Here is a 16291-nt window from a genome sequence, read left to right as displayed (position 1 = left end):
ATCCCTCTGCTTAATATACAATATAGAAGTTCTTAACTTGTACGTATTTAGTCTAACCTTAAAACTTTAGTTTTTTTTTTTTTAAGCAAAACCCTCGCAGCGGGTGGGGATGCCAGCCCCAAGTTTTATTAAGAAGCAGCAACATTATAACGAGTTCGAGTACACAAACCACTAAACCCCCCCAATCGCTGAGAGACTACTCGTTGTCCACTTGCCTGCGTACATTGCAAAACTCTCGACTATCAAGGCTCAGAGCCACACGAATCCTCCCAGGAAGCTGATCTTGCGAGGTACAAAACAACTTTGATGGAAGCCTTAGTTTAGATAGCATATCAGCAATGGAATTCGCCTCCCGAAATATGTGTTGGACCGATGCCGAAAAAAGAGAAGTAGCGCTCGTATCCTTCTAATCGTGTTGCAGAGTGGCCACTTGGCTATAGCTGATGACTTGAGCAATTGAACTAGACTTTCCGAGTCGACTTGTACCATCAGGCCCTCTTTAAGCCCATCCGAACACCGTTGGAGCCCATACAACAGTGAAGCGCTTTCTACCGTTAGTACATCCAGCTCCCCAAACTCCTTGTAGAAAGCGAAAACTAGCCGGCCATTAGAGTCACGCAACAAACCTCCCCCATAAGCTCTACCATGGCTGACACTAGCATCCGTATTGAGTGTGAGCCACTGCAACGGAGGTCGCGACCAGGAGACTGGCAACGCTCTCCACTTCAGCCGCCCAGGTACTGCCCAGCGGGCCCAAGGGTCCTCCGGGTCACCCCTGAAATTGGCCCCTGATAGTATCCCAGCCCTCCCCAGCTGTTTGACAAACTGCTCCACCATGAAAACCACATCTCGTGCCGAAGAAGGAATTCCTTCATATCGTGCTTTATTCCTCCTCTTCCATAGGAACCATAACACTAGTAATGGAATAATAGTGCGTGTATGTCCCAAAGCCACCCTAGACGTCGAGTAAAACCATGAAAGGAGCGTGACTGAGACAGATGAGGAAGGGTCGTCCAGAATCCCAAATCGTCTCCGAAAATGTCGCCACACCTCCTTCGCTACCGGACCAGTCACAAACACTTGTAGGATGGACTCTTCCGCAGCCTGACAGCAAGAACAACGAGAGTTCATAGAGAAGCCTCTCCTCTCCAGGACCACCTCCAAGGGCACCCATCCCCGAGTCAACTTCCAGACGAAGAAAGAAATCTTGAGAGGGATCCTACTGCCCCAAACAAATTTATCCATACGTGAGATGCTCCGTTTCTGTCTAATGGCATCCTACGTAGCCCTGACTGAAAAGTCCCCCGTAGTAGCACCCACCCATACCTTAAAACTTTAGTTGCACATTAACAGAACTGTAGTTGGCAATGCTTATGATGAAGACGATGATGATAACATAGACTAACAATAGCAAAGCTAAATGGTTATGTCACCTTTATTGCTCCGACTTGCATATTTATTTCTACGTTAGGAGGCATAGATTGCTCGATAATATGAAATATGCCTAGTTTAGTACAAAGTATGTAAAAAGTATAACCTTTTGTTCAAATAAATAAATATAATTTTACATGCAATAGAAAATATGTAATAAAGTCGTAATGCTTTAGAACAATAAAATAATAATTAATCTAAACAAAGTTTGTAAGTAGTCAAGATAGAAACTTAGGCCCCATTTGGATGGTGTATTTTTTGGTCATTTATATAAAATTTTACTATAACTTATGGTAGACTTTGGGAAAATCTTTTGTGGAGAAATTTTAAATTTTTTTTCCTTTACTTTTCCTTCTTTCCTTTCTTTTTATTTTTTTCTTTTTTTTCCTCTCCTTTTCCTCTTTCTTGCCATTGCCACTATTCCAAGCACCGAACACCATCACCAACCACCAGCTACCACCACTTTCCACATTTTTTTCGCTCTTTTTCTCTTCCTCCATTTTCTCCTCTCTTCAGCTATATCTGGTCTAGATCCAACAGGGAAGGAAGCTAGGGGGTCGCGGGGGATGGAGGGAGGATAAAGGATGAAGAGGAGAGGGAGTGGCAGGAGGGAAGGAGGAGAGGAAGTAGGTGTGGAAAAAGGGAGGAGAAGAAAGAAGGAGAGGAAAAGAGAGAAAAAAAAAAAGAAAAAGAAGAAGTGGTGCGTCGACACCAATGTCAAGTAGCGATGAAAATGGAAATAGTTAAGAGGTAATGATAGAAAAGAGAAATGAGTGTATAGCTTTAAATATTTTCGGATATGTATTTTAAAAAATTTGTGATGTTTTTTAGAGTTACTATAGATAAAGTTAACAAAAAATCTTGTCTAATGAAAACATGCTTAAAAATTGGGGTGTCAAATAGGCTCTTAAGTATCAAAGCAACTTCATTACTTTAGGGATTAAAAAAGATCAAATAAAGGAAATAGTAGCTAAATAAGAAACTTGTTATGCATAAAAGATATTTGAACAACAGTAGCAAAATGTTCAATGACCATTTTTCCCTTTTTCTCTTTTTCTCTAATTTCTTGAAAGTAATTGCCCATAACCTAAATACTGAATTTGAAATACCATGAACACATATTAAATAATAATATTCTTAGTTGAATTCAAAATATGAGTCTCTCATGAAATAAGAAAAATTTTATACTACAATTATAAAATTACATCTCTAACCTACAAATAACTCTGTGTAGGTCTATCTTCAACTCTCAATCTTCTCCTTTTGAACGCTATTTTTTCGCATTTTGTCTAATCTCTCATCACATGTATCTTTGCCTCTCTCCCTACTTCCCAATTCAATTATTCTTAATTCACAAGTCTTACCTTGGGCAAAAAAGGACCTTGAAAGTGCATTGGTCAGTGAGTAGCCCTTATTTTAATACCTCAATCTCGTTAAAGTATGATTTCTTAGTAATTGTAAGACGAGACCAACTTTGCGATTAATTTAACTGTCATAGCCTTTACTTTATCCATTTTACACTCCATTAAATAAGCCCCTCTTAGGCAGTAATACAGTAGCTGAGCTCAAGTTTTCCGTTACTTTAATTTCCACTAAATAATTTCCATAACTTTAAGGAAGCTTTATCTATGACAAGTTGTTAGGGATGTATACAGGAAGCCTAAGGCCTTGTTTGGATTGTGATTTTCTAAAAAAATTTTTTACGTTTTTTGTGAACATGTTTTTCAATAACCTTTATCTCACATACATCAAATCGTTACAGTACATTTTTCTACAAAAAAATCCTAAAAATAACAATCCAAACAAGGCCTTAGGCTGTGCAACTATTTTAAGACTTACAATTTCCCTCTTTTCTATGGCTTTTGTCAACATTTTCCTCAACTAGGTTGTTGCAAGCTATGGAACGAGTGCCGTCACATGGAGGATAAGATTCTCTAATATCAGAAATCCAAATATAATTAGTTGTTCTATTACTTCCTAGCATAGGCTCCCAGCGCAGATCAAAGGATTGGCATGTTCGACTTCCCTTAAAAGGATAGTTTACTTTCTTGCATACTTTATTTCTGCAATCCCGCAAAAGAGATCCTTTGGAAAGTTCCTAAAAACTCTTCTTATATGTTCATTCTCTAACTATAATGTCATACGATGTAACAAGAGTTCCAACCTATTCTTTCTAACTAAGGCCAGATTCGCTGTAAGGCAAACGACTTTTTCAATGTCAAACCCTACAAACTGAACGGCTTTTCCTCCCTCTTTAGGGCTTTATTCCAAAAGTTATTCTAGGCTAATTTCTCAGAATATACCCAAAAAAAAATTCCGTCAAATGTATGTCTGACAAGGGTAATGCACAAAACTATACTTGCTGTGCTGACTGGACACGGTAGGAAACATTTATTTTTTTAATTGCCCTGGCTGCCGTGCTAACTGTGCACGGCAACAGGCGGCAAAATTTTTTTTAAAAAAATCGGGCTTGCTACCGTGCTGACTGTGCACAGTAGCAGGCAACATCTATAAAAAAAAAGCCGTGACATTTAGTCAGGAATCTCACATGTCACCTTTTGGTCAGGAATCTCACCTGTTTTTTCAAAGGTTGTCATCGTGACAACCTTTGACTATGATACCCTTTGATAGAGAGCCATGTGATTTGGTTCCACCACTATCGTACTGACTGGACACGGTAGTGGTGAGTTTTTTTAAAAAAAAATAGCTAGCCGTTCAGTTGAACGGCTAGATTTGGTTGGAAAATACTATAAAATGGCCTAAAACAAATGTATCGTCCGGCCCTCTCATTTCTCATTTCTCATTTCTCTCTTTTACTCTACTTTCCTCTCGCTCTCAGCAAGCTCTCAGCCTTCCAGAACGCTTGCTCTTTGTTTTTTCTCAGCTTTCCTCTTTATTTCGTCTGTGTTGAGAGTAAGGAGGAGTCCGCACACTCTTTCGTAGCAGCACTTATGAAACTTTGTTAGGCAGCTTCTGAAACTTAGTAGCTGTATTTCTCTCTCGTTATTAGCCTTCCGAAACTTTGTTAGACAGCTTGAAAAATTTTTGGGTGGGCATTACAAGGTCAGGTAATTTGTTGATGGATGATAATGTAAATTAATTAAGGTGGTTATAACTAAAATTTTATTAGTTGGTTCTAAAAAATTGGGACTGATTTATGGATAATATTCTAAATTGGAACAGGACAGCAGATTTACTGTTGAAGTCAAAGTTGAGGCCACATCGGTGAGCAACTGTTGCTATCGCCGTGTTATGTAAGGCCGCCGTGCTGATCAATTGCGGTGATAAAAGCGTCACTTTGTTATAGTACGGCCATCTTGGTAGAGGTTAGTAATTTAAGTTATTATTTACGTAATTATAGTCATTACATTATTATGCAATTAGTTATTAATTACATTACTTATATTATATTAGTTAAACATTTATATTATATATGTAAGTGAATTTTATATTATATTATTTTAAAATTATATTAATTAGACATGTTTTCTACAATAGTGTGTTGTTGTTGTGCTATATTAACAGATTCTTGTATAATAATTTATTTATACTTTTATTCATGAAAATTTTATGAAATTGAGGTGGTAAAAAAAAGTTTTATGACATTTGTTGTGTGATTAGTTAGAATAATTTATGATTAGTTAATGTAGTTAATAATTAACGCGTTTTTAACTAGTATATATAGTGTTGTCAAGAAATAATTAAATAAAATTATATGAAACATATAGAAATACTATAATAATTAATTCGTGCTTATCGGAATACATGCATCCTTTTTCTTCAAAAGTAACAACTATCAACCGTAATTAACTTAAAGTTATGCATCTATTAATGGATTAATAATATAACAAACTGTAATTCAAAAATCATGCCATGAATACAATACAAAATTAGTAAATCAATGAATAATGATGTTAGTTTACTCAGATTATTTTAAAAACTAATGTAATGGAATATATTTAGGATTATGGTTAAAATTTGGTTTACTCATTATATATTTTAAAAACTAATGTAATGGAATATATTTAGGATTATGGTTAAAATTTAGTTTACTCATTATATATTTTAAAAACTAATGTAATGGAATATGTTTAGGATTATGGTTAAAATTTAGTTACTCATCATATATTTTAAAAACTAATGTAATGGAATATATTTAGGTTTATGGTTATAATTTAGTTTAGTAAGATTAATTTAAAAACAAATGTAATAGAATATATTTAGAATTATGGTTAAATTTTAGTTTACTCAGATTGTTTAAAAATATAATAAAATGGATTATTTTTAAGATTATACGTAAATGAATAAAGATGTAATCAATTTACTCGTTACTTGTGATAATGATAACCAATTATATGGGCAATATAAATAATCCTAAATACAGTTAAAAAGTAATTATTGCTGTAGTTAGTAACGGTTAAGAGTTTCGTATGAAAATTTCACGGGTGTTTTGTATGGTATTGATTTACGTTAGTTGGCTCGTGTTTATCTAGATTTATTAAATTTATTTACAATCAAGCAGCATTTAATGCGTATTGTTAATTTGAGTATGCATAACATGCTGTAAGCAAGCATGTAAATATATTATGATGATTAAACAGTTTATAACACCTTGTCTATTACATCTAAATTAGGGATAATATGTCGAAGGATAATCGTCTGGTAATTCAACTATATTGGGGAGGAAAAATTGTATACGCTGGAGGCTCAGTTTTCTATGATCCACCTATGCCAAAAAATGTTCTCTTCTTGACAGAAGTGGTGGAATATGATGAATTGTTAGACAGAGTATACAATGTAATGGGTTTAGATCGGATAGGCAAATGATAAATTTGATATTTCGAAATTGCCTCCAAAATAGATTTTTTGGTGCGATGCCTTTGGTTAATGATAATGGAGTTGCTGGTATGTACTACCTAAAATCTGGTAGTGGACATGCGACTGAAATTTATGTTGAAGTGGATAACGTATTGGATTATGGTGGTAATGATAGTCAGAAATTTGAAATTAGAAGTGGGATTTCTGTTCTATGTAATATTGGGACCGACCCACCTTCTCATTTATTTGACATTTCGAATCTCCTTTAAAGTCAGCTTACCCAAGTAGAGACGGTCGATAATCTCCCGTCCCGAACAAGGCGATGAACAGGCAACATCCGTTGCAGAGACATTGATCGTCCAGGTACTAGTAGTCGACTAAGTATGTATAAGTCAACTATCAAGGCACATGCTGTGGTCATCCCCACTTCCTCAATGGTAGATCCTCTTATCCATACCAATATTAATTTAATTGATGTCGAAGTTGATTCCGAACCAGAATCGGATGATGACAATTCTGGTAGTGACGACAACCAAGATGATGCACATCATGTTCATTCCACCCAAATTCAACATCCAACGACATTTACGAAACCCTGGTGTGGAAGTGAAGGTCCCACATTGCGTTATGAAATCGGAGTTGATGCTGTATTGCAATTTGACCCTCTCGATACTCGAGAAGTCGAAAAGTTAAAGTTCTGGAATGAGCGCATGAAGGATTTGGAGTTGGACCAACTGTTCAAGACGAAAGAGCATGTAAAGCGAGCAGTTAAATTATGGTCCATAAAGAAGAATAGAGAGTTTAAAGTTAAGACTAGCACACCTACGACTTGGTACGTGCACTGTAGAGTCCGAAACTGCATACCCCATGCAATTGGCAACTTCGTGCAACTCTACGCGTCTCCCACAAAATGTGGATGATTGTTACACATGTGGACAAGCATACATGTGTCCGTGTGTCCAATACCAATAACCATCGGGGATTGAGTGCAGATTTAATTGCCCAACACATTATTCCCCACATTATCAATGGTCCGCTATACAAAATCAACGAAATTTAGACTTCTGTGAAAAATGAGTTTCATGTCGATGTGTCATACAAAAAAGTTTGGTACGCTAGACGTCGGGCAATTGATATTATTTATGGTGATTAGCCGATATCTATATCACAATTTCCAACATATGTACAGGGTACAGGAACTCCAATTGTCCAACCCTGGGACAATTGTTATTTGGGATTATTATCCATTAAGTACGGAGTCGCAGACGATCTTTGACTATGTATTTTGGGCATTTGCTTCTGCTATCCAAGCATTCCATCACCTAAAATCAGTCATTTGTGTGGACGGTACATTCTTAAAGGGGCCATATTGGGGAAAACTACTAGTAGCTATTGGGTATGATGCATGTAATCATATGTTCCCTCTAGCATTTGTATTAGTAGATGAGGAGAATAATCGAAATTGGAGTTGGTTCATGAGATTATTGCGCATACACGTATGTGGAGATGTACAAAATGTATACGTGATCTCAGACGACATCATGGGATCATCCATGCCATGCGGTGGTTAGATGAGTGGAAAGAGCCATTGGGGGTCCATCGATTCTGCCTGGTTCATGTTCGCAGTAATTTCACTTAGAAATTTAGAAATGAAAGATAATTTGCGTTTGTGTCAAATATAGTTACTCGTAAGAGTAACTATTCAAATCATATTTGGTGGTTAGTTTGATCCGAATATTAAGTAATAACAAATATATTGTAGGTTAAAGAGTCTCATGTGGGCTGCTGAAAAAGCAAATCAGACTCGCAAGTACGAGAAATTCATGGATGTCATTTTTAGTTTAAACCCCGAGACATACACATGGCTAACTGGTGGATCCGTTAGACCGGAGCAGTGGGTCATATGTAAGGATTGAGGGTATCGTTGGGGTTATGCAACAACAAACATGGTCGAGTGCTTCAATAATTTACTGCGAGAAAGTCGCTTCCTCCCTATCACTGCATTGATTCGATACACCTTCAACCAAACAGTTGATTTGTTTATGAAAAATCATAAGATGGCGTGGGATCAAGTATACCATTTGCCACTGTATGGATGGGAGAAATATGTTGAAAATGAGCGAAAGGGCAGAGCGCACTCGGTGCAAGTGTTCAATCATAGGCGTGAAATTTATTGCATAACCACTGCATATCGCCAAATTCATGTAGGTGGTAATACTCAAACCGTTGATATTGGGAATCGATCGTGTACATGCGAAAAATGGAGAGAACTACGATTCCCATGTTCGCATGCGATTGCAGCATATTTTAGGTGTGACATTAATCCAATGTCACTTGTCGCGCCGGAGTATACATTTGATGCGTACCAAGCCACATTTGAGAGTTCTTTCAACCCGTTGAGGGACCCGAAATATTGGCTCGTAATAGAGTTGAGACTAAGTCTGTTAGCTGATCGCCTGAAGTAGAAAGGTACGGGACCGTTGAAGACCAGTAGAATCAGGAATGAAATGGACCGAAGATGTCCTGATGCACCGCGTCGTTGTACTAATTGTTTACAACCTGGGCACACTGCTCCTAATTGTCCATTCAGTGGTTATTTTTATAAGTAACGCGTGTAGTAACTGTTGTGTCGAACCCTGTTGATTTGTAATTTTTAGTATATAAAATTGTGATTATATAATATTTTTTATTCATATTCCTGTCTCAACAACAAATTTGAGATAAATACCTATGATTTGTTACCTATATTATACTAAATCAACATGCATCATAATATATGTTACCAAACTCTCTTATAGTAGACGCTAGCAGTTAAATCCGATACATTATATATGAATAATTCTTTGAATAATATTTTTCATGCAGGTTAATGGAGAGTTGAAATATCGGCTCCTCGGCACCCGCACATTAGGGACCGATTGACGATAATGTATTGTATTTACAGTCCCAGTATAGGTCCGTGGTAGTTTTCAATGGCATTGGTGTAGATCTTGATGTTAGAAGATGTGACAAAAAATTCTTTCAGCCTCTATGCAATTTGGATCCACGAGTGGCGCATTATATTGATCACGCAGGATTTCGGAGTGTTCGAATGGTTGGATATCTTACTGTAGACCATAGAGTCGTCACAGCCCTGGTTAAACGCTGGAGACAGGAGACGCACACCTTTCATCTTCCTGTTATGGGCGAGTCGACCATAACTTTGCAAGATGTCGAGATTCCATGGGGTCTACGGATGGATGGGCGTCCCGTTACATTGAATTACATTAGGCGAACTCTACAACAGCGTAAACAGTTGGTGCACGAAATTTTAGAATTTTGGCCGGAAGATACCATGTTAAATCATGGCCGTCTGAAGATATCTTCTATGCACAGACGGTTGAGTGTGCCACTAGCGCCGGATGCTCCTGATGAATTGGTTCAGCAGTATGCTTACATGTACATATTAATTTTGTTGGATGGGTTACTATTCACAGATTCATGCGAAAATCTTGTTAGTTTGAATTGGTTAGATTATGTTCGAGATTTGGATGCGATGGGGGAGTACAGTTGGGAGTCAGCGACAGTAGCATGTTTGTACACATGTATGTGTCATGTTTCACGTGCTACTACTACTACAACAGGTAGTCCTTACCTATTGCTCCAAATATGGGCATGAGAACGGATTCCCTGTATTAGATCCGAAATGTTTCCTGCGCATGAGGCCGGTAAATTTTCGATAGGTGGGAGATGGACAGTCAAACGTACAGGAGTGGATCCGTCCGGTCGACCCCACAGCTATTATCACGAGCATATTGCATTGCTACGTATGGATGAGGTATTTTATATGTTATAGCGTCAGTTATAATTTGCTAATATACCTCATTCTTGTGAAAATAAATAAATAATTTTTTCTTATGACAGTTCGTATGGATGCCGTACAGCGATGAAAGATTGGCCGCACTACCACGATACTGCAGACACGGCGAGCGCATTTGGCAGGCCAAAATTTCCATCGTATTTTAACACATTATTGAGTTTCACTGTCCAGATCGTGTCATGCGTCAGTTTGAACTAGTTCAAAATGTTCTAAAACGAGTTGACACAAATTCGAACGGGTTTCATCAGCTCGATCTGTCTGACTATCCTGGAAGGAATTGGACCCAATTTCACAGGGGGTGGATAAAATATTGGAATGCTCGCGCTAATGCGGAGGTCACAGGCTAGCTTGCTAATATATTCAGATCATCAAATGATCATCTCAAATGATATCACGAGCACATTATTCTGTATATTTCGAACCTTATCCACCAGAATTCACAGATGGGCAAAATGCTTCATGGAGTTTCTGGACAATTTGAGTATTTGGTATACATTTACTTGCAACTTCAGTCATTGTCAACATTTTTTCTTGTGCGTTAAACAATTATTTTTCATAACTGTATCACTTTTTTGTTGTTACAGATGGGTGCTATGCAGTGCATTGGTCAGCAGACACAGGACGCCGTCAATGTTGATGATATCGGGGACCAGGCATATCCACCTCTGTTGACTATCATGGATGGGGCATATGGATCGATACAATATCTCCGACGTTTTGATCGTATGGTTGTAGGAGAGTCCGATCCATTCGATTCTGGGCATTTTTCGGCATCAAATGTTCCATTTTAGACACCAGTGCGACGTGTTCCATTTCAAACAGGACCATCATCTAGTCGTGGTAGACATTCGAGACATGGTTTACACGATGAGTCAACCGTTGTTGAATCTAACGTTCATATCACGGGGATGGATACTTATCATCCGTACACGCTTCCGATTCAGTATTCACTCCATTCGAATATTCACCTGTGCCGGATATGAATGCAGGGATGGCTGCACACTTTCATGCATCTGGGACATGTTTATACCACCGCCGGCGTCGATGACCATTGATGAACTAGGAATACTGTCGCAACAATTTCCTCTAATTGTTGCACCACGGACGTCAATTGCAGACATTCATGGATTTGATGCAAGATTTGCATCTTCATCACAGTTACCTCCATATGAAGGTAACATGACAGCAGACTCTTCTTCCGCTGCGGCCTTGCACCCCATATTTAGTTTTCTTAGTGGAACGGGAGGTACTTATTCATCGTTAGAACTTCTTGATTATTACAGTTTCGGACAGCCATCGATCTTGCCATCATCCGGTCAACCAAATTATACATCCGATCATGTATCAATAAGAGATTTTGTCACCTTTCGTTCCACGAACGATTATAGAACTAGTGATACTTCCGATTCGTCTCCGACGGCTGACGTTGACCTTGATAGTGCTTCCAGGGATGATACGTCGCCCCGTGGTTATCCAAATCATCCTGGTGTCGTTCTTTGTGAGCGTCAAAGACGAAAAATCGAAGAGATTTTGCTGCCCTTCCACAACGCTGCATGATGATGGTAAGGGTAAGGGCAAGAATAAGGGTAACATGCGACCTAAACATTGACTTTGTTAATAGTTATACGTGTTAGGTAGTTATCATTTGAATGGTACTTTCCTTAAGTTTAAATTTCATCTACGTTTAATTTTATTTTTTTCCTAAACCCTAATTACTTAAACCCTGAACCTTAAATGCAAAATTGTAAAATCCTGCCTATCTCCTTGCATTCCTAAACATTAAATGCCAGGCATAAATTTTTTATTACGTCACTTGTTATTCCAAACTTAATATTAGTTGAATAGCTATAAATACAAATATGTTCATATCGCAAACATGAAGATATGGATTCGTATTATTTATAATACTTATAAATATTATTTATAAGATTTTTATAAATAAACTGCCCATTTACAATATTGATAAAGTGTTTTTTATCAGTTTGGTAGTTGAAGAGAAAAATAAAAAAATTCTAAAGCGCTAATCAAGGCAGATTTCTATTTTACTGTTTTAGTTAGAATTTTAAAGAAAAAATCAAGATAGATTTCTTATTTTGCATCCATTGATATCTAATGTAATAATAAATGACATTCCTTTCGCTTCGTACCAAACAAAAATGAATAAAAATCGCAATGCCGTATTATTTTTTTGTAAGATTTAAACCCCCTATCTGCTGATTTTAAACCTTCAAAATCCTCTCATATCTAGTGCTCAATCAAAAGGGGATATTCTATAATAATGTAATGTACATAAAATAAACAGATGATTAAGACAAATGTTCACAAAAAATATAATATTTTTGGAAAAATAAATGTTTGTAAAATATATTCAATAAAACATGCTTACTAATGTAAGATATTTAACTTTTAAAATGTTATTTTTTAATAATTTAACTCTTAAAACAAGCTTTTATAAATTTTCTTTTAACAAATTAATCCATAGCATGCTATAGATAAAAATCATAATAATGTAGATATAGTTTTACACGGGGATTATATCAGAGCTGTGCACAGTTGACATTGTTTTTCTAGCTATATTCTAAGAAACTGACCCCTAAGTGAGAGTCTTTTTAAAAATATATATATTAGTTAGTTTAAGTATATCCAAAATAAAAGAAAGGAAAAAAAAAAAGAGCAATTTGATAATGGTTTACTAATTTAGAGATAAAACCAAACAAAAACTAGTGTTAGTTTTGTTGTCTATTTCAAAAACAAAAATTAATCATTTATTGATGGAAACTTGCAAAGCCACAAAATCACGCAGTCTATAACTTATATTCAACTGCATTATCAGCAAATACATGGAGTGCCTACATATGCGTGAATGTATGCCCATCCTATAAATTTTTTTTTTCGCTCGCCCAATGCCGATAGCCCTCCGAATAAGATAATATGGCAAGTGTAAATAAAGGTATATTTCTCAAAGGGTTGATGATCAGTTTATCTTCTCAACGGAGCAGCTTTAAAGAGTAGGGCTTCCCCTAATCAATTAAAAGGCAAGGGGGCGTAAGAAGGAATCTCTTTTATTGCTTTTTTTCTTCCTCGAAATTCCTCTCGATAAAAAGTCAGCCGCTACCGTGCTGACTATGCACGGTTGCGATTGACAATTTTTGTAATTGTCGACCGCTACCGTGCTGACTCCGCTACCATGCACAGTCAGCACGGTAGCGGCTGACTTTTTTTAAAAAAAAAATTGCAGGCGCTGTAGGTAGTAGCGATTAAAAAAATAAATGTTTCCTGCCGTGCCCAGTCAGCACAGCAGTTATAGTTTTGTACCAGTCCCTTGTCAGACATACATTTGACGGATTTTTTTTTTTGGGTATATTCTGAGAAATTAGCCGTTATTCTAGCTTGAATAGAACCATGACAATTCGAATCAAATCCAGATTTTGATCCAATATGTTCGATTTCCCGCAGCTGGAAGTCAAGCTTTAATGTGAGAAAATGAAGTAAAGCTAGCAATGTAGTCACTGACAAAGGAAGAGAAGACCATATCTTAGACTTGTAAGCACTCTTGATTGACATATTTTGATTCACAAGAATAGACTATTCCCTTTCTTGAACAACATATTCTATGCCACTCTCTTCGTTAATTACTTTCGAACTTAGAAATGGAGATATTACCACTAATTCAGTCTATTGGAATCCTGTAGTACATTATGTGACATGGTAGCACATGTTGTATATCCCACATTTTTCATGTCCATTCTGTATTTCATGGCTGGCTTTAAGCAGACTATTGAATGCTTTCTCATAACTTTATTTGTAAATACTATTAATAGCTGTTACCATCTAAGTAAGTCAAAAGTTTTTCAAAGTTTAACTCACTTTTTTGTTCCTAAGATATAAGGCAGATAATTAACCTACTATTAGGGAGTAGGAGAATTTTTTGGAGCTACTATTATGAGCATGAAAAGAGCAGGCATGGCAAAGGCATTTGCTACATCAAGCCATAGGGGAAAGGCAAAAGCAGTTGGAACCAGCCCTGACTATTAGGGTGAAAATGTGCATACTATTGTACGTGGCGTTGAAGTAAAATTTGTTCAAGCCAAACCTAGTAAGAGATTGGCTTTGAGTTTGGGGACTTTTTCAAAAGATGGGTCTAGGAGCACTATAAAAAATTGCAAACGGGATCCTCTATCCATTATGTTTGTCCACTTTCCTGTCCAATGCAAAACTACGTAGTTCCACTTACTAATATTGTTGATGTGGCACATAACAAAACTTCAGATGTTTGGCTGCCTTATGCTTCTTTTTCATTTTTTTTTCGATTTCCTCTGTTTACACAACTTAGTTACAATTCCCAAAACACTATTGCTACCGTTACAATTTTCAAAACCTATTACTACTGTTTTCTACCTAGAAGATGAAGGAAGTTCTTCAACAAAACAATTCTTTTTTCTTTTTGGTGTAAGTGAAAGCAAACAATTTTGGGAACCTTATTATTAAGGTAGAGACTCGAGTGTCAAGAAGATTTGTAACTTCTTTTGTCGATAGTAAGAAAAAATAATGTTCATCTATACAATTGCTTTGTCCCTTAAATATTTTTCTTTTTATTGTTTATAATAAGTGCTTGAACAAATGCTCATATTCAACCTGACTTGTCAAACTAATTGTTATATTATGGGCTATAAACTGGGATTTGATAATATATCAATTGTCTTTATTTGGTCTTGGGATTGAACATTTCTTTTATGATTATGTTCAGAAAAGCAGCGTACAATTTTGTTGGAAGTTATAATGCATGGTTTTTGTAATAGTGGTACTAGAATCTAAATAAAGGATGTGCGTACTTGTTCTAAATATCAAATGGTGTCATGCATGTTAGTGAATACTTAAGTTACATCTTTGGGTTCTAACTTCTAAATATGGATTTTCATGCATAAGATACTAGCCATTATAATCTATCAAATCTAGGATCGGAGAAAATTCATTAAACATTTTTTTGACATTAGATATATAGCTTGGAAATTTTAGCGCATCTAATGGTTCAATATGGTTCTTAAAGAACATTTAATTACTTGAGTTGGACCATAAACCTACTATTGCCCAAATGATATGTAAATTTTTCTTGCACTTTTGAATATTAAGAAAAAAATAAATTGTTATATATATTAGGCTTTAAACTCAAGTTATATAGGAAGCAAACCTTTACCTTGCTGTCAATTACACTTTGAAGAATTCAAAGAGCAAGAGGAGGACTTTGACATTGTTAATGAAAGCAACAAACATGACATTGAGGAGATGACTAGGCTCAACTCTGTTAAGGACTTGAATAAAATCCACTCATCTATCCCTAATGAAACGATTCCACATACAGGCATGGAGTTTGAAATTAAAGATCAGGCTTGACAATACTATTTGGCATATGCCAAACTAGTTGGATTTGGTATTAGAAAAAGTAAAAGCCACAATGACAATTATGGCAAATTGATTGCTAGGACATTTTGTTGCAGCGCTGAAGAAAAACGGGAAAAAGATAAACGAGAGATGGTAGCGTGAAAACCCCAAAAACAAGATGTGATTGTTTGGCACAAATGAAAGTTAATAGTCGCCAAACTGGCAAGTTTTGTGTGATTGAATTTGTGGCAGTGCATAATCATTACCTTTCAAGTCCAAATAAAACTCATCTGCATAGAAGCCACAGGAGTATTACTTCTAACTTAGCTACTGACATTGAAATGGCGCATTATGTCGGGATTGCACCAAAAGTAGCTCATGAGCTTATGGCTAGGCAAGCTGGTGGATGAAAGAATGTAGATTTTATTCTTGAAGATTATAAAAATTATTTGCGTTCTAAGAGTATAAGAGATGTGAAGATAGGGGATACAGGAGGGGTCCGTAAGTATTTACAAAAAATGCAATTTGAGGACCCTAATTTTTTGTATGCGATACAGGTTGATGAAAATGATCTAATAACTAACATATTTTGGTCTGATGAAAAGATGAAAGTAGATTATGCAAATTTTGGAGATGTTATCTGCGTTGACACAACTTACAGGAAAAATAAAGAAGGCCGACCAATTGTATTATTTGTGGGTGTGAACCATCATAAGCAAACTACTATTTTTGGTGTTGCATTGTTACGTGACGAAACTTCAATGACTTTTGAGTAGTTATTTGATACTTCTACTAAAGCTATGT

At 36.4% G+C, this 16291-nt stretch overlaps 1 protein-coding gene across 1 annotated transcript; it reads right to left on the bottom strand.

Annotated features, from left to right (window-relative positions):
- Positions 1–315: 315 nt before the first annotated feature.
- On the bottom strand, positions 316–1245 carry LOC113750371. The gene has a single exon (XM_027294356.1). It carries the CDS (start codon positions 1243–1245, stop codon positions 316–318), a length of 930 nt encoding a protein of 309 aa, XP_027150157.1.
- Between the last annotated feature and the right edge of the window lie 15046 nt (positions 1246–16291).

The sequence above is a fragment of the Coffea eugenioides genome, chromosome 10 (assembly GCF_003713205.1).
Source record: "Coffea eugenioides isolate CCC68of chromosome 10, Ceug_1.0, whole genome shotgun sequence".
Classification (NCBI taxonomy): Eukaryota; Viridiplantae; Streptophyta; class Magnoliopsida; order Gentianales; family Rubiaceae; genus Coffea; species Coffea eugenioides.
The sequence above is the reverse complement of the archived record's forward strand: the minus strand, read 5'-3'. Positions and strand labels throughout refer to the sequence as shown.

Coding starts and splice junctions, on each gene's coding strand:
- LOC113750371 (XM_027294356.1), bottom strand. CDS start 1,245: ATGGATAAATTTGTTTGGGGCAGTAGGATCCCTCTCAAGATTTCTTTC.